The sequence below is a fragment of the Cajanus cajan genome, chromosome 10, assembly GCF_000230855.2.
Source record: "Cajanus cajan strain Asha chromosome 10, NIPB_CcT2T_4, whole genome shotgun sequence".
NCBI lineage: Eukaryota > Viridiplantae > Streptophyta > Magnoliopsida > Fabales > Fabaceae > Cajanus > Cajanus cajan.
The window spans coordinates 47,625,823-47,646,174 of NC_138526.1; the positions used below are offsets into that span (position 1 = coordinate 47,625,823).

At 28.8% G+C, this 20,352-nt stretch overlaps 1 protein-coding gene and 1 non-coding gene across 4 annotated transcripts; one reads left to right on the forward strand and one right to left on the reverse strand.

Moving 5' to 3' along the window:
* Nucleotides 1-362: 362 nt before the first annotated feature.
* On the reverse strand, nt 363-434 carry TRNAP-AGG (transfer RNA proline (anticodon AGG)). Its single transcript has one exon. It is a non-coding gene; the product is annotated as a tRNA-Pro (tRNA).
* A 13,535-nt stretch (nt 435-13,969) lies between these two features.
* LOC109819041 (auxin response factor 4) lies at nt 13,970-20,238 on the forward strand. Of its 3 annotated transcripts, none has more exons than XM_083065621.1 (12): nt 13,970-14,766; nt 14,877-14,933; nt 15,324-15,509; nt 15,621-15,705; nt 15,808-15,898; nt 16,204-16,368; nt 17,311-17,430; nt 17,531-17,609; nt 18,274-18,436; nt 18,662-19,401; nt 19,496-19,686; nt 19,885-20,238. In XM_083065621.1, the coding sequence occupies exons 1-12, from the start codon at nt 14,425-14,427 to the stop codon at nt 20,066-20,068; spliced, it is 2,403 nt and encodes an 800-aa protein (XP_082921747.1). In that variant the 5' UTR covers nt 13,970-14,424; the 3' UTR covers nt 20,069-20,238. The 3 variants fall into 3 exon arrangements, with proteins under 3 accessions (XP_082921747.1, XP_082921748.1, XP_082921749.1); XM_083065622.1 differs by having other exon boundaries at nt 18,671-19,401; XM_083065623.1 differs by having other exon boundaries at nt 18,674-19,401.
* The last annotated feature ends 114 nt before the right edge of the window (nt 20,239-20,352 follow it).

Here is a 20,352-nt window from a genome sequence, read left to right on the forward strand (position 1 = left end):
TAAAAATAAAAAAAAGACATGATGCATACATAGTCTTGTGATTCATAAATGGATCTAAAATCTTTAAAATCTCTTACCCTTACTATGTTTCTCATACTAAGCATAATATTTTTATGGGTTCACAGTATGAAAAAATTTACACAAATCATTTATTCATTTATACCTTTAAACTCATAATATTAAGCATATATATAGTCGACGAAAATGAGTTTGGCTTCCAAAAACAAACACAAATGATAAATAGTATTATTATCATTTATCAGAGAGCCCATCCATAAGATAATTAATTGATGGGGTGTAGTGGGATCGACCAAATTGTGGAGTCAACATTTGGGGACCATCATAATTCATAGCAAAAACTTGGGGCATTCCGAGAATTGAACTCGGGACCTCTCGCACCCTAAGCGAGAATCATACCACTAGACCAAATGCCCACTTGTTTGAAGTGGCCATACATTAAATTTAAATACCATTTAATAACAAACAAATTATAAAGAAAAAATAAATAAATATTTTAGGCTTAAATATGTTTTTAGTCCCTCAAATTTAAGATAAATTTATTTTTGGTCCCTTAAATTTAAAATTGTTTTTAGTCTCTGTAATTTTTAAAAATTTTATTTTAGTCTCTTAGGTCACCAATAACATATTTGAAAGTGATAATTAAGACAATTATACAATATCAACCAGATTTAACGTAATATTTTCACTAATAAGGACACCAATAGGCAGATTTTATGTAATAATGTTTGATAAATTTCTTAACAAAATTTGAATATAAAGATTAAAATAAGATTTTTTGAAATTATAGGGACTAAAAACAACAATTTTAAATTTGAGGGGCCAAAAACAGATTTACCTTAAATTTGAGGGACTAAAAACATATTTAAGCCATTTTTTCTTTATTTTTCATCTCCTAAATTTTATAAATATAATTTTTATTCTTTTGTAAAATATTTTTGTCCTTATCGAAATCAAAACTTGTTTATTTTGAAAAGACTAAAAATATATTTAAGTTTAAAATATTTTTTAAATTTTTTCTTAATTTTCAATATACATTATATTTAAATAAAATTTATTTATTTTATGTTTTGAAATATCTAAAACATAAAAATTGAAAAGACTAAAAATATATTTAAGTTTAAAATATTTTTTAAATTTTTTCTTAATTTTCAATAAACATTATATTTAAATAAAATTTATTTATTTTATGTTTTGAAATATCTAAAACATAAAAATTTTAAATATGTAAAAACTTATATTGATACTGAACTTATTTTTAATGTTCAATTTTTAATAATTATTAAATAATTTAATGATGATAAACATGTAAAATAATTAAGAATCAAATCCACATAGGAATATTTACCGTAAAAAGCAGTTCATATAAGAATATAATTAAAAATAAAAATCAATATTCCTTTAAACTATAAAACTACAAATAAATAAAATGAAGAAAAAAAAAAGTTATTACTTATATCACACCATTGAAATTGGACTCATATCAATCAATTTTTTATTATATTAATTATGTACAAAATTAATATTTTACCCTTACAATAAGAATAGAATGACTAAAATAATACAAAACATAATTCGTTAAATTATATTAAGAGTATTTCTAATGGGGTTGTTTACTGTACCACATCACTGTCAAATTAGTTCTAGCTTACTTTATAATTTGCTTAAATTTTAGCAGAGTTACTTATAAAGTGAGCCAGAACTGATGTAGTAATGATGTGGCATAGGAGATTGCTTATAAACAATCTTCATTGCAAATACTCTAATTGAGTAATAATAGAGACTTGAATGCTTAAAGTCAATGCAAGAATCTGGAACTGAAAAGTAGTGATGTTCCTACAACCACGTTGGAATTTTAAATGTGGTTCTTCGTCTTCCATTCGTTATGCGGACCATATACTAGTGATCCTAAAACCATATTATATGTAAGAATTTAACTCAGATTCTTAATCTTTTAATAGCATGTTTCTTTGCAAAATTTATTGACTATATGTGTCATATGTGTATTTTTTATTAGAGAGACCGAGTCCTACAAGATATTTATTAATTTTTATTTTAATAATAAAACCTAGTTTAAGTTATTAAATCATTTTATAATATATCTTATATTATATCTCTACTCACTGAATAATTTTTATTTTAACTGGGAAAAATGTTATTTGAAGAATAAAGTAAATATTTCTTCCGCAAAAATGAAAGTACTGCATTATCTTTCTCCCCTTCGTTAAAATGTACATTTTTCTCTTCTAACAATTTCTAGTATATAACGCTTTAATCCAGGTATAGTGGTTCTGTTAAGTTTTGTTAACAATATTATTACCAAAATATATTTTACATTATCATTATCTAAAAGATACAAATATTATAACATCATCCTTGTATTAAGATACACTTCTCTGCTTTTAACAAATATAAATATGTTATACTTAAATTTAATTTTTGTAATTAAAAATAATTTTATGACTAAAAGATACTTTACATTCCCTTATCACACATATTTAAATAATTTAATATTTTAATAGATGAAAATACATCACTCTTTTTTCTTCTTTTTTTATTTATTTACCATTTTCATATTTTATATAAAAATATAATACTTTTTCATTAAAAATTTGATCACAAAATCATTTGCTAATATATTTAACATTTGATTTATATATATATATATATATATATATATATATATATATGTTACTAAATTATTTTATTTTTATAACATGTGTTTAGTCAAAAAAATTTATTAAGCATCCTTTTTAGCCTTTTAGATATTACTAATTAAAAAACAAATTTATTTTAATTTTTAAAGATTATTAAAGTTGTTAAGTACAGAAAATAAACTATATATATATATATCAACTAAACTAAATATTTTAATATAAGAGATAATGATGGTATAATACTCACTTCCCTGAGAAGAAGATAATGAATTTTATTTTGTTAGTGTTAAATTAAATTGACCAAACTATATATACTTTAACAAAAAATATAATACTTGTATTTCTCATTGAAGAACTATAATATACTCTTACTTTAATAGTTAACCAATCCTACTATAGTTACTTATGTAAACAAATTTTTTAAAAATTCCTTTACCCTAATAATATTTTTAAATATATTGTTTAATATTAAGAACGACATAAATAATGTCGGAGAGTTAACAATGGGAACCGGAGAAGAAATCACATATTTTCTGCAACCCAACCCATTGGGTTGTGGCCACTGTTTGTTTCCTTATTAACATTTTTTAAAATTACATTTCAAGTAATTATCTATAATTAATTTTGAATAGTTGTTTTTTTTTACTGATTGAATGGTTTTTCTTATTATCTATTAATCCATATTTACAAAAAAAAATCATAAATTTAATAGCATCCGTACAATTCTTTGATAATTATGTACAAGTAAACGATGAGTCAACAATATGTGATCTTACTACTTTCTTGCTTATTATGCCATAATTGCTTGATTTGATTTTATTGGGAAACCTGTGTGTTCTTAGTGAGCTTGGTTTTACAAAAAAATATAAATAAATAAATAAATAAAATCCATCAATGGTGGCGAATGGCAGACTATGATTAATATTTGGTAATTGCCATTAGACATAAATCCTATTGTGTTGATGAGATGTATAAAGTTGATGTTCCAACAACCATCCAACTATTGCACAGAATTATTTTCAAGAGAACTGTATCACATTTCACTGTCTTTCATTATGAAAGGGTCATCCTTCCATGTTCTCGATTCAAGGAAATTCATGGTAGAATCTTGTTCTGGAGGAAAAACAGTTGATGTTAAAAGTCTCAAATAAATTAAAATTTTCAACATCTTATTTAAGTTATATAACTCTCTCATATATAATGAACTAGTCTTTAGAACTAATATTTAATTTTATATTCAAATATTAGCTATTAGCATTTTTCTAAAGTTGAATTAAAAAAAACTCTTTTATGTTAAATTAAGTTTTAATAATTCTGTAAAATGAGTAAAGTTGTTAAACAAAAAAAAAATCAGTGATATTGATAAACTTTTAAAAGGAAATTTTTTTGTTTTATTTTAAAGCACATCTCATATATTAATAAAACTAAAGAAATAGATTATACAAAAGTTTTACACAAAGTAGAATAGGGATCTCCCATAAGCAAAACTGCTTAAACTTAAAAAATATATACTAGTAACCCACTAATTAACTCCTCAAAATACAAAGTCATGAGTCAATACACCAAGATGCAAAAGAAAGTTACAATATTAAAAATTTTATATTGGATAAAATAAGAAAGTTGATGTAATATTTAATTGGTCAAACTCTCTATCTAATAGACTAGTAATTTTTTTAGGTTAAACTTTTTTTCCTTTTGCAAGTCCTAAACGATGCTATGATCAACTATCAGCCATATTTTCTTATTTTTACAAATTTTTAACTATATTGAGTATAACATCGTCAACAAAATAATATTTCCTATAAATAAAATCTTGAATTGGATTTATTCCTCACTTTTTTTCTTATATATTTTGGTCCAAAAAATATTGTTCAGAATATTGTAGTTGTCCTTCCCACGGATATTTTTTGAGAGGGAACTGAAATTAACCTATGATTAGTTGACACTTGATAGGGTTCTTATGGGTCCCCATGATTTGTGCTTTTTAGTGGACTTTTCAGAATGCTCTTGAAGATGCAGCCCGAAATTGTGCTAGCATGCACAAGTTGGGCCGGGAGCACTTAGTGCCAATAAAATCATGTAATTTCATAGAAATTTTACTTTCATGTGCTTCTGGGGTTTCTATTCTAAAGATCTCACTTTAGTCTTTAATTTTAAAATATGTTTAACATTTATATAAAAATAAATAAAAATCAAACGCCTTCACAGTTTACTTCTACACTATGACCAACCATTGTTGTTACATAAATCTTAGCAACTATTATTTTAACATGTGTAATATACAAGTTAAATGCTTTTCATGTGTAATTTAAATTTATAATAAATTATATATATAAATAATTATTAAGCTTGTATATATAAATTATAATTAAAATTTATATAAATATATATTTTTAAACATAAATTATATTTTATATTTATAATAAATAATTTATATTGTAACACAAATTACTTTTATTTATTTAGAATTTATTTTAAAAATACTAAAAGTTAGTTTATAAATAATTTATAATAAATAAAAATTAAATTAAATACGAAAAATTTAAAAAACCTTTCGTTCAATAAAATTTTCTAAAAATGCTCTCAAAATATAAAATATATAGAAGTTGATTTATTATTTTCTCAAAATGTGTTGTTTTCAATCTCTATCAGTAAAATAGGAATGGGCAACAGGCTATCACATCTTTTGAAGCCCCAGAAGGAACTGTTCATGTTAGGAAAATGATTATGATAATCTCATAGATTATACACAATAATATATATATATATATATATATATATATATATAATAAATATAAATTTATTTATTTTGAGTAAATTTTAATACATTTATCCAATTTAATAATATTTAATTTAATATATAAGTTTTTTTTATAATTATTTATCAATTTAAATTAATGAAATAAAATATCAAATAATTTTAAATTTTTTTAAAAATTATAATCTTAATCTATATATTAAAATTTTTAAAATTAATAACTAAATAATTAAAATTTAATATAAAATATAAGTTATTAAGTAAATTAAATCTATCAAAACTTATTGTGAGAGTAAATAAACTCTTCTCTTTCTCTCTCATATAACTTAAATTTCTCTGAAATTATTGATCTAGGTAGATAGCTACCTAATTGACTCAAACTAATATAAGGATTTATAGTCTTTTAAGTGAAAAGAAGGAGATGAGTAGGTCCGGTTTGATTAAGATAAGCTTATCACGATTTAGTGGCAATGAAAGCTCTTGAAACATATCTAAACCTGAATCCAATTAAATCTTTGATCTATAATTATGCTTGGTGAAAAATAGTATAATATCCAAAAGAGAGATAATGACTATAAGCACCTCTTTTCTTTTTCTTTCTTGATGTTTCGTCCAAACTCAACTTTGATAAAAGCAGGTGTGCTATGGGTGTGATACCCCAATTGCAGGTCAGTAATCATGGGGATACCCTTTGTCTCCTGTGATGGACCCACCAGCTCTTTGTTTTTTGGAACTAAGCTAAGCATGGGATGGGACACCTTTACACTCATTATATATTAATCTAGGGTTTATACGGAATTAATACAGGACGACATACATAATTAATTAGCCAACCTTGAAGTTTTACAAAAACAAAAGTATAATTGATTAATAAGAGCTAGCTAGCTATAAATATAAGATATTCCGCCTTAATAAAATATTACTGGATTCGTATGCCTTCAACCATATGTGGTTTTTCAATATGTTTAAATTCTATTTTTATAATAATTAGCATAGAAAAGTACTCTATGAATGTATATTTTGTTAAAAAAAATTAAAATTTAAAAATATATATTTAAAATTGAGTAATAGTGAACATATAATAAATGAAGGGTTTGAGTGATTTTTATAAGAATATTTATCTGTTTGTGTAATCAAATAAATTCAACCATTTAAATCAAATTAATTAATTTGATCCAAACTAAAGAAATCTGACTTTCATTTATTCGGATAATGGATTTGTGCTTTGTAAATTTGTTAATCCAATAATCGAATTAAGCATCTATTAAATTATAACATAAATATAAGAGGCAGCAATATCTTTCTGTATTTTTTCAGTTATCCTCCCAAATACTTATAAAAGAAAGGTGAAATGAATTTAAAAACACATAGGACGTAGTTTGATTTGATAACGAAGAGAAATAGTAAAAGAAAATATTAGAAGGAAATATAGTATTAAAATGAAACATAGAGCAAGAGTATTGGAAAGGAGACAAAGACGTATGATGAAGGGTACGATGAATGCGGGCGATTAATAAGACTGAAAAAACGAAACAGGGGAAAGCTGCTTATTGCCAGACAAAGACACATCGATTAAAGTAGAGAGAGAGAGAGAGAAACAAGGGTTTTAATTTGATGCACTATCCATTGATTTGGTATGTAAATTTTGGGTGAAAAGATTGTCCCTTGTTTGATTGGATGGAAATTGAGAATTCATACGTGAAAGAATTTCTCATTTCTCCCTTTTGGGAAAGATTGAGATGGTCAGAGTTGACATGTGTTTTACCCATTTAATTATAGTAAATAGTAAATAGTAAATAGTAATTAGTAATTAGTAATTAGTAATTAGTAATTAGTAATGAATGTCCATTGATCGAAGATGAGAATCCATAATTAAGTAGGGAGTAGAAGAGAAAGAGAAAAGGTTCAGTGTCTTTGTGTGATGAGGACTGCAAATGCAGTGGCTTTAATAAAGTGTATGTGTGCAGTGTGACAATGTTATGTTACCTTACCTTAGCTTTCTATCCACAAAAAGAGTTCAGAGAAAACCACGGGAGAAACACAACCCATGCCACGTCGAACAAACATCCTTAGTTTTCGTGAAGGAACCAAATCAAAACACAAAATACACTAACCAAACATCATCCATCCACTTTCTAATTATACTTCTTTTATGCCAATGCAGCCCTTCAAATAATTCAGAACATGTGTTTTATAAGAGACTTTCTTTTGTTTAATTCGGATACTATAACAGAAAATGGGTTGCATTACTATAAATGCTATTTTTTCTTTTAGTTTTTAATGTAGCTGTATATTTTAAATTTAAATTTGAAAATTATTTATTAAATTAAAATAGTTTAATTTGAATCGATAGAGTAGTCTAAGTAGTTGAAAAATCGATAAGATTAGATAGCTATATGAGAATTTAGATTTGATTCTAGTTACTACTTACTACCATTATATATAAAAAATAAAATAAATTTGCGACAAGATGATTATTGGATTTGGTGGTTTAATGTTTAATTTTTTTGTCGCTTAATTTGTTCCAATCAATTATGTGATTCAAGTTTTAGTTTAAAAAATAATGCTAAAATTAACAAATTTTACATTATGAATAATTCGTGGTAAAAATCAATGGAGAGCCTATTTTATTTTATCTTACGTTTAATGGTCATATACTCTCAGTTTTCTCTTTCAAAAATATTTGTTAGCATATTAAATTATTAAAGATGCTAGAATTAATATAGATAACAATTTTTTTTATCGGCTATAAGCAGCTAACAATAATAGTTTTATCATCCTAAAAAATAATTATTTATTAGCAGTTTTAAAAACCTTCTAATAAAATTAGCTCAATTTTTTTAATATTTTTTTTAAAACACACACACACATGAACTTAATCATGCATGACATGAAAGAATCTAACCTTTTTCTTTATATTTTTGAAAAAAATATGTTTAAATTACCATCACTTTAGGTATGAAAAGATTCCTTAAATTGCAAAACTCATCATTAATTAACAGTGAGTTTAACTTGAAATATAATCAATCCTTCATTGATCCCTGTCAACTAAGTAATTAATAACATGAGAAAAGGGTCAGTATATATTTAACGATTTTTTTAAAAAAAATATAAACTATAAAGGGCGCATGCACTTAAAAAAGGATGGAATCTATCCAACAAGACTGTAAGACTGTTATTGTCAGTACCCTAATTCATGATAAAGGGAAAGGCCACAGAAAGAGAAAAGAAAACATGCCCTGTATATCAACCATTTGATGACAGAAAATTATTGTTGAATTTCACTCCCCAAAAATGGGGTATAAGAAATACTGGAAATAAAAATAAATAAAAGTAAGAGAGAGAAAATAAGAAAATGTTATGCGATAAAAAAAAATATATAATATAATATAAATAGAGGTACCGATAGATGTATGAAAATTATTCTCATTTGATGGCAGACATCCAGACTAACTAACTTTAGTCATTGTTTAGCTTAATATGGAGCATATTTGCATCCTTTTTAAATTTATACTTTATACCCACATTTCAGAAACCATTTATTCGTTAGTAATGTAAATAATCTTACCTAATATATATTATTTTTATTCCGGCATAATTAATGAAAGCTAAACTACAAGAAATATAGCATAATAAAATGATTGACAACAATGTATATTTTTAGTTTAATTTTCACATACAGCAAATGTAAATATTTTTATATTATTTAATAAAATTATCATAATCATAGCTTTCGAAATAGTTATTATATATAAAACTGATAAATTTAACATATATAACGATATGTAATTGGATGACAACAGATTTGTATAGATAATAAAAACATCATCATAATTATAACTTTTAAAATAATTATTAAACTTTATAAATTTATCATTTTAGTTAAACTTATATAATTTTTAAATTAGTTCGGTATTTATTTATGCTAAAAAATTAATAGTGTATAATTTGATTTAATGTAAACATATAATAAAATACTTCTTGTCGGTGACACATTATAAAGCAAGATATATTTGATATTTTAACTTTCCCTTCGTGTTCGCATACCAAAAGAGAAATATCAATCCAACACTAATTTTGAGTCAATATAACCCCACTTTTGATGTGGACTAAACCAACTTTTTTGCTGAAACTTGCATGACTTTAGCACGAGGACAGACAAACCTTTAAGTCACGTCCATATCTAATTGTCTACTATCCCTTTGTAGGCATGTGAAGAAGTGTGTATATTCTTTGAGCATCTTTTAAAACTAAGTTAATGCACTACCCAAGAAAAAACAAAGTGATAAATTCTTTGCAAAATCTACTGCTTAAAAGTTAAAATGGTATAGACAACTCATGTATTCTACACGAGAGTATAGTATAATTATTATAAACACAAAACTCTCTAAAATTTACCACAATTACGTATTCAAATTTAAATACTCAAAACTATTAATTAAATTGAAACAATTTCATATTAGTTTATTATGTTCTTATTTTTTTTATTTGTTTTTATATATAGTTTATCATGTTCTTAAAATATTACTAATATTATAGAATGTAATTAATACTTATAATCTCTTCACTAACAAATACGATGAAGTTAGAACTGCATCCTTCAATAGATATAAGGTTTTGTCTAAGAAATTTTAGACCTAAAACAAAAATCTTATTTAAATTTTACTCTCAAATAATTGATAATTTTTTATTTTAATTTTTCACAATAAATTATTAATTAAATCTAATAGATTAAAAACTTCAACGTCTCACTTAATAATAATTCTTTCAATAACTATTTTGCAATATAATCTCAAATTAATCTAAAAAAATTTATTTTGAAAAATAATTATAAAAATAATTACAAATATTATTTACAATATTCTACAAATTAACTTATATTTAACATATTTAAAAAATAAATTTTTAATATAGTTTAATATTTAGTAATTTCAATTTAGAGAATAAAAAAGTCATTATCTCTAATAATAAAATATTATTTTTTCAAAATCTTATTTATTGATATTTATTTTTAAATAAGTTGTGAAAATATAAAATAAAATAAAATTATATTCTTTATTTTTTATCATGAAATTTAACCTTTATATTTATTTCAATAACATTTTTTATTCAATTCGAACAAATATAATATAACTTTTTAATCATAATAAAATTTTTCAAACTAATAATTCTACAATAATATTTATGTATAGACACATTTTTTTTTAAATAATTGTATAATCTTATATTAAAAAATTAATTATAAATAATATAATTAAATATATTCCTTAATTACATGTATATATATATATTAAAAAGAACCTAGTTGGGATCTAAAGTAAATACCTTATTAACCTTGTCTTAGCCACGGCTCTGGGTGGACACTTGCAGCTTTTATAGTAACTAGCTAGGAAGGGTATATAACTCTTCAATGCAAACACATTTCGAAAAGAACCCTAGTGTATGTGCATTGTATCATTACCACTAAAGGAAGAACACTAATTTAGATTTTATTCCATTGAATGAAATTTTTTCATGTAAGTATAGAAAATATGTTAACATCTTAACGTTTAGTTACTTCACACCACCAACTTTCGTAACTTATACTATCAGTATATATTCTGCATGTTCTTTCTTATGCAAATAAGTTACATACTCTTTATATTTTTTTAAAACTTCATCGATAATGACATATTATTGAGTTAACAACTTTTATAAATAATTATTTAAGAAAAGTAAAAAGTAAAAAGGGGGAATTAACCCGTGCATGTCAATATTTTAATTAATATTACTTTGTAAAAGATATTGCTCAAATCATTATTATGAATCACTAATTATAACCAACAAGGTTGACACATTTGGTCGACTTTGTTATTCACACTAATTATGAATTGAATATGTTTCTCATATTTTATTTATTTATTAATAAGCTTTATGTAAATCTCATTATAATTTTTTTGCTGAATTGGTACTCTTTTCTAATCTTACAAGGAGCATATCTTCTCTTAATTTATTTATTTTTAAAGCAAGAAATCACTTATTATAGGCGTGTTTTGATTATCTGTGCACTGACAAGGCTTCTCTAAAGACCTAGCAAAGACACAGAAAAGTGATACACTTGAAAGTGAAAAAATGATATAGTTTTTCAAAAGCTCCTGAAAAGATTTGTCTTATTTTATGTTCATCCAAACACTTTGACCCAAAAAAAAGACTTGAAAAAACAAAAGCTAAACAACCTCTTCTTGACCAGAAAAATACTTCCAAATTCATGCTCGAACAGTTGGTAATTAGTGCAAGTGATTTTTATATCTATTTGACGTTTTACCAACTGGAATGAAGGCTGTTGAATTCAAAGCCTACAAATTACTCAAACCTTTCATTATTATTTTACACTAGTTAAGCAACCGTTAGTCAACCAAATCCCAGTTGACCCTTTTAATTGCTTGCTATAGAAGAACGTGCAGTAGTTATGTAACATACTTTAGCATCAGAAAATTAATCAGTAACATTTAAAGATCCTGTCCCATTGGATTTATTTCAATCTGCAAGTTTTGCAAATTGTTGTGTCAATTCTATAGGTGTCAAACTGTCAATGCTTTAGTTATTAATCATCAATATCAATATATAAAATGAAAATTACTTTGTTTTTTTTATTCATAATAATAACAAAATTTGAAATAGAGTTCGAATTTTATGAGCATATTATGGTTACTATGCCGAAGTTAACTCGACCCTATTGGAAGTTGGGAACTTAGATTTTACCCCCCGGAGTACATGCGACATAAACTGGTGGGGATGAAGGGTCTATTTTGGCATAGAAAAGAAGACATAAAAGAAGGACAAAGTGAGTAAGAAAGTTGCAGGCGCGTGAGATGCAAAACAGAAAAATATGAAAAAGGAAAGAGTGATGAGACGTGAGATATGTATAGGTTCAGACTTCAGAGAGGGCTCCTCTTTCTGCAACTGATTAGGCTAAGACTTAGGACTCCTAACAACTAACAACACGCCCACCATACTTCCTGCCACACCAAACACACTACAGTATCCAGGACACACTCACTCACTTCAAATATTTATAATTGCATTAAAGCATATGCAATTTACATATCTATAACTATAATCTTAAGAGAACAGGCTTCATTAAACATGATTAATTAATTTTTCGGACAGATATTAATTATTGGAAAATTTAAAAATTTGTATTAATAATATAGTTAAAAAAATGTTCAATAGTTATAAGGTTGGGACATGGATCGATCTAATATTTTTTTATTTGATTCTTATCTGCATTAAAAAAATATTTTATCAGTAAAAATTGAACATAAATTACCTCTTAATTGTTAGCTTTAAAATAATGTATGGACTAAATTTATAGAGAAAAAAAATGTTTATAGATATGACGGTTTGAAATAATATCTAATAGATAACTAAACTCTGTTAAAAACTTTTTTGAAAAAAATAATAATAATAATGATATTATAGAGATATTAGAAGCATGTTTGACTAGTATGAGTGTCATGTGTTCAAAACGTGTTAGATATTAGACACATCAAAATAATGCTATGTAAATATATACAATGTTATGTAGATATGAAGCACAGTATTTTTATTTTTATTTTTTTTTATGTATCCTTGATTACAAACTGTTATAGATATGGACTTGTAACGCGAGTTTAGCAACAAAGTCAAGATTTTTTTGACTCACTGCAACAACAACTGCAGTTGTATCAGCCACAATTTCCTGCAATGTCAAATATTACAACAAAACCGCAACTATGATCATAACTTTTACAACCTTAATATCCATAATTTAAAACCTTAATAATTATTCTAATTGTCATATTAAGAATAATTTCTGGCAACTGAGTAAAAAACTTCTATAATGACAATACATGTCAGTTAATCTCGTAATTTTATTTGTTGTCAGTTAAAATCAGTTTTTGACATTAATAAAATTTAAAGAAGTTAATGATTTTAACTGGTGTGTCTCTGTAATCTATGTGCCGGATATGACACGCCTACAAACGAAATCAGGTGAAAAAAAGGTAACATTTTTGTTTCTACTTATGGCTGGCTGGCGAATTAACCTATTAACTTTCATTTGAGTTGAACCCAACGATGGTATTCATTACCATAATATTTACGTACCTAATAGAATGTGTGGTGGGTCGAATTTTCCTAGAGGGAGGGCAGAAGATGTTTAATCAATTGAATCCTTTTTGGTTGTGTTGGTGGAGGGCCTCACCCACAACACAAGTGAAGGAAATTATTAATAAAGAAGAAAAGATAAAGTTAAGTACAAAGGAAATGACAAACTTTTTTTTTTGTCTTAATAGTTGTAAGATTTGCTTAAAGATATGAGGTTAATTATGTACTTATAAAATCGATTTTTAAATTGTTAAAATAATATTATTTAATAAAAATTACATTATATAAATATAATTAAGAATTTTGACACACACTCATATATATATCATGAGCATGAAAAGAAAAAAAGAAAAAAAAAAAAAAAAAAAGTGAAGGAGAAGAGGGTAGGGAAGTGTGGGTTGTGTACTGTCTTAGCCTGTCCCCCCCACCCAACACATACACACTCTCTCTCTAACACTTCAAGTCCAAAAGCCACTACCACATTGGCTTTTGTTGCCTTTTGTTTCTGTGCTTCCTATGCAATTGTCTATGTCTGCTCCCTCTTCCAAGTACCTTCAAATGGGGGTGGAAATGGAATCATACTTTGAATTTCTTGTTATTATTTGATTCAAAATTCCTTTTTTTTCTTCCCACCATGTCCTCTGTTCCACTCCTCCCCTGTTTTTCTTTTCTCTCCCTTGTGGTGTCCCTCCAAACAAGAACTCCTTTTTCATGATTTGACCTCATTTCCATTTTGTTACAGTTCTCACTTTCTGCCTTTCCCTTTTTTAAACCCACTTGATTGCACTCTTTTCTTGTTTTTTATTATTCTCGTTGGTTTCCCATTCCACAAGAACCATCAACGACCAACACACTGGGGTGTTCATGGAAATTGATCTGAACGATGCAGTGTCTGAGGCTGATGAGAAGAGTGCGTCTTGCAATGGGGAGTGTGAGAAAGGTGCTGCTTGTGTCTGCTCTTTGTCCTCTCCAACTTGTTCATCCTCTGGCTCCTCCTCCGCACGTGTGTCTTCTTCTTATCTTGAGCTCTGGCACGCTTGTGCTGGCCCCCTCACTTCCCTCCCAAAGAAAGGGAATGTGGTGGTGTATTTCCCTCAAGGGCACTTAGAACAAGCTGCATCCTTCTCTCCCTTTTCACCAATGGAGATGCCTACCTATGAGCTTCAGCCACAGACCTTTTGTAGAGTTGTCAATATTCAGCTACTTGTGAGTACTCAATTTGAGGGTGGACTTGTGTTGGACCTGCTTAATTCATCTAAAGTTGTCGCACCCTTGTATTGGTTCGGTTAATTGTGTTTATTTTTCTCTATGAATAGGCCAATAAGGAGAATGATGAGGTTTATACACAGGTTACTTTGCTTCCCCAGGCTGAGGTTGGTTTTTGTAGTTATTCTGTTTTGGTGCATCTTTGGTTAAGGCATGTTTGGATGAAATTTTGTCAAAACATTTATAGGAGAAAAAAAAATGGAAAAGAAAATTGAAATAAGTTTTTTTATAAGTTAAAATTGATGCATAAACTAAAAATAAGATTTTGGAGAAGTTTAGAGTAGAATACTTTTACAAATTAGTTTGTGCATAAACTATTTTTAGTTTAAAGAAAAACCTATTTCATTTTTTCTTCTTATTTTTCTTTCTTAAAAGAGCTTTGGAGAAATTTATCCAATCAAACCTTATTTTGCTTCTGTAAAAGCAGAGAAATTCTTATTATTTTGAGCATTGTTTGTAGTACAAGGGGAGTGCTTGAAATCTTGGGTTGTTTTCAGTTGGCAGGATTGTATTTGGAGGGGAAAGATCGTGAGGAATTGAGAGCAGATGAAGAGGGAAATGAAACAACACCTGCCAAGTCAACACCTCACATGTTTTGCAAAACGCTTACAGCCTCAGACACCAGCACTCATGGGGGGTTCTCAGTCCCTCGCAGAGCTGCTGAAGACTGTTTTCCTCCTTTGGTGTGACACCATGCTCTAGTTTGCACTCATAAGTTCTACAATGAAATTGTTCAAGAGTTTTGAATTCTTTGTCTCCCTGAGAATGATGAATTGCTTTTGTGCTCACTACAGGATTATAAGCAGCAGAGACCCTCTCAAGAGCTTGTTGCCAAAGACCTGCATGGTGTGGAATGGAAATTTAGACATATTTACAGAGGTAATTGAAAAAATAAATGAAAAAGTTGGTGTTGCTGGCTTCATAATCACATATTGATTGATCTAAATGATACAAAAAGTCCATGTGGTAACTTTTTGTCAGGTCAGCCAAGGCGGCATCTGCTCACTACTGGCTGGAGTATCTTTGTTAACCAAAAGAATCTCGTTTCTGGAGATGCAGTTCTCTTTCTAAGGTGTGTATACATGTTCAAATAGGATATTGTTTTCATTGGTATTGATATGTTTGTTTTTCCTATACTGTTCTAGCAATCACTGTTAGTTTGTTCTTTTATTGGAATGATTAGTAAACATTCATTGTTGATGTTAATATTAAGGAAGCTTCTTGTCATAGTGACAGTGAAGTACCAAATTAGCATAGTGACATTTTTGGTTCACGGGGATCTAGAATTTGTCTTGCCAAAATTTGGAAGCATGGAAAATGACTGATAATAAAATCATTATAATGTTTGTTTCTTATTGGTCATTAATTTGTTTGTAGGGGTGAAAATGGAGAATTGAGATTGGGAATCCGAAGAGCTGCTCGACCAAGAAATGGTCTTCCTGAATCAATTGTTGGTAGCCAGAGTTATTATCCCAATTTCCTTTCTTCTGTGGCCAATGCTATATCCGCGAAAAGCATGTTTCATGTTTTCTACAGTCCAAGGTACTATATTAATGGATCCGATTTTTTGTTTTGCAAAATGTTTGAACTTCATACTCTAATTATTGGACTTTTGATTTCCATTTTGTCGTGGAAACTATAGATCATTCATTAATTTGATGTTTGTCATGAGAACTTATCTGTCAGTTATTGGTAGTCAACACTTGGTCACAATGAAAGTGAAGTGGTAGACTGATATAATAGTTCACATGGGAAGCTATGGAGAAAAGAGAGAGCGCCCATAACAGCATTTGTTCTTACTTATAGGAGCTTATTCAGGCTTACGTTTTCTTTTTTTACTCCTAGTTGTCTGCTATTCTTCCAATTTGATACAGTGACTATAACAAGCAAAATAGGTTAAGGGCTTTGCACCCTTGTCAATGAATGAATTTAATGTTCAGAAATAGACAAGTAGGCTTTATCAGCCAATATATCCGTATCTATCACGATTCATCTCGGTGTTATCCAAATAATTCCCAAACCACACATGGAGTGAATAGTCATTAGTCAGCCAATAGATAGAACTAGAAGTGTGAAAAAATTCAAATCCAACCGATCCCCATAATAAAACTGATTCTTTTTGAGAAAAAGAACAAAATCGGTCCATTTTGTGCAAATTATTCAGTTAACCGATATATTTTGTGAAAAACAGTCCAGTAAACCAATCTATTTAATAAAGAGAATTGATTCCATTTTATGAAAAAAACCAAATCATATCCAAGTATAAAGTAAGGACTAAGGAGGCTATGCCTTTCAATGTTGGGATTAATGAACTTTATTTAACTGTTCATTTGCCGATTGGATGTTTACAACTTGGGGAGAGTTAATTGTATGTAAAGCTTTATCTGTTTCTTGCTTGATGAAGGATTTCAGCGTGCTCGTTATTGGCATTTAAATCTAGCAATAAATTTGTAACGTTTTGAATTTGATATATGACATTTACAGAGCAAGTCATGCAGATTTTGTTGTGCCTTACCAAAAATATGTCAAAAGCATCAAGAATCCAGTGACCATCGGGACAAGATTCAAAATGAAATTTGAAATGGACGAATCCCCAGAAAGAAGGTCAACTACAACATTGTCATAAAATTTTAACCATTATCTTCCATGAACCAATAAAAAAAAATCTTTTTTGGAATATGACATTTTTTTTCCTGTGTTGCAGGTGTACCAGTGGTTTAGTGACTGGAATGAGTGATTTAGATCCCTACAAATGGCCTAAGTCAAAATGGAGGTGCTTGATGGTACATTTGCTATTTTTTTCTTTACAAACAACGCAGTATATTTTGACCTTATATTATACATTTAGCATTTGCCCTGGATTTTTATCTTCACCAACTTTGCCATTGAAGTATATGCGTCATCAACCGAATGTTATTAATAATGCATTTTCCTGACTTTTTTATTTAAATGTTTATTACTTTTTTCTGTAGTTGCAGTTCGTTGAAAATGTCAGTGTAAAGAATTAATAACTCTGGTTTTTGGTTAATGTATCAAACTGAAATTTTGTGAAGCCACTTTATTTGGAACCACAGAGAAATCGTACCCTCGTTCCCCATAACTTCTATGCATAACACATGCTTGATAATATATTGTCTTCTTCATGTATAAGGCTATTTGAATGGATTTCACTCTAAATTGTTTTACACTTTACATGCAATCGTCATATCCAGAGAAGATCTTTCATTTAAACATGCAAATTTACTTTCCCTACAAAGCTAGTTGGTGCTTTTAAATTCTAACAGAGTCTGTCTAGATAGAAGTTTAAAAGAACTTTTGAAAACATCTCTGCCAAAAATAAAGAGCATTTTCCAATAGAAAAACTCTCAAAGTTTTTCTAAACTTTATCCAAATAGACTCATTAATATAGACCAAATGGTGATAGCTTGTTACTGTGATATGCAACAGGTCAGATGGGATGAGGATATTGAGATTAATCATCAAGATCGAGTATCTCCATGGGAGATTGATCCTTCTGCGTCTCTCCCTCCCTTGAGCATTCAATCCTCCAGAAGGCTGAAGAAACTGAGGCCAGGTCTGCAGGCTGCCTCACCGAGTCACCTCATCACTGGTATGAATTACAAATCCTAATGCTGAGATAGACTAAGAGTCTGTTTGGATATAATTTAGAAAGAATTTTTAGAACTTTTCTATTGAAAATAAAGAGTATTTTTCAGTAGAGAAGTTCTTAAAAAAATTTCTAGACTTAGATCCAAAGTCCATGCTCTAAGTAACAAATAAGCAAACATAGTTCATCCTAATCTTCCTCTATTCTTTGTTGGCTTCTGCATGGGAGGTGTGGCAGTAGGAGGCAGTGGATTTATGGACTCTGAGGAGTCTGTAAGATCATCCAAGGTCTTGCAAGGTCAAGAAAATACGAGTTTTATGTCATTATATTATGGATGTGACACGGGAACTAAGCAGCCAGAATTTGATATCAGATCTCCAACTCATTCTAATCTTGCATCAACTGGAGTGAGAAAGATTGCTGCTGCTGAGTTTATGAGGGTTCACCCTTCGACTTGTGCCAGCTTCAATGAAACTAACAGGTTTCCAAGGGTCTTGCAAGGTCAAGAAATATGTCCATTTAGATCCCTGACAGAAAAGGTTGATTTGAACTTTGGTGCTTGGGGCAAACCCAATGTCAATTGCACAAATTACAACCTGCATCAGGCAACCAAACCAAATTTTCACTCTTTAGGGCCAGAAGTTATTCAAACTGCGTATTACCCTTATGGTGATATTCACAAAGCTGGCCAAGGTAGCAACATGTTGTACTCTAAACCCACCAATGTCCCATTTAACATTCCTTCCACTCAGCCAGGGATGATGAGAAATGAAGTTGGACGGTCAGATGTCACAATCCCAAATGAGCAAAAGCTGCAGGACAATATTCCTGGTGCTGCTAACATGAGGATTCCAAATGATGACAATTTGAAAGGGAAGGTAAATGCTTGTAAACTATTTGGATTTCCCTTGTCAGGGGAAACTACCACCCAAACTTTACAGAACTCTGCTAAAAGAAGTTGCACAAAGGTGAGCGATGATAGCAACAGAGTTATATTGTGATATGCCTTTTTCTCTCTTCCTTTGACAATTTGCCCACCCATGTACATAACACTGAATGAAGGTTCACAAGCAAGGTAGCTTAGTTGGAAGAGCCATTGATCTCTCAAGATTGAGCAGCTACAATGACCTGCTGATTGAACTAGAGAGACTATTTGGCATGGAAGGACTTCTAAGAGATCCTAATAAGGGATGGAGAATTCTCTACACTGACAGTGAAAATGACATTATGGTTGTGGGGGATGACCCTTGGCAGTAAGTAATCATCTTCCTTAACTCTTGTTAGTTCAAATGCGGCTTTGCCACCTTTTAGTAGGTTATAATTGGCCATCATCACCTTACTATACACAATTAACTGATGGCACCGAAAGAACCTGTTCCATCCTATTATCCTGTGTAACATTCTAGGTAAAATACACTGAAAAAAAAATGCATTTTCCCTTTTGTCTGCAGTGAGTTCTGCGATGTGGTATCCAAGATTCATATACATACACAAGAAGAAGTGGAGAAGATGACAATTGGGATGATGAATGATGATACACAGAGTTGTTTGGAACAGGCACCAATGGTAATGGAAGCTTCAAAGTCTTCCTCCGTGGGTCAGCCAGATTCTTCTCCAACAGTGATTAGGATGTAGTTTCAGGGTTGTCTTGATATTGTGTGGTTGGCCCTATTTCTGTTATATATGATCAAATACTATTTTGCACATCTATTGATCCCACGATCGATTACTATCTTTGAGCTAGTAAGCCCAATGAGGTAGGATATGAAAAAATAGATTGATGATTTTCGATTGTTCCCTCTAAACTTGACTAATAAGGGCATCATATTGTCCTGCCACTATGTAACAAACCACTACCAAGTAACGTACTCTGGAGTAATAATGATGGTGTCCTAGATTACCCTACCATGTTGAATTGG

Bases quoted from the DNA above. Each gene is read 5' to 3' on its own strand.
- LOC109819041 (XM_083065621.1), top strand. From the start codon at position 14,425: ATGGAAATTGATCTGAACGATGCAGTGTCTGAGGCTGATGAGAAGAGT. The intron at 15,706-15,807 runs GTAATTGAAAAA...ACTTTTTGTCAG, and splicing joins ATTTAGACATATTTACAGAG to GTCAGCCAAGGCGGCATCTG. The intron at 17,610-18,273 runs GTACATTTGCTA...GATATGCAACAG, and splicing joins CAAAATGGAGGTGCTTGATG to GTCAGATGGGATGAGGATAT.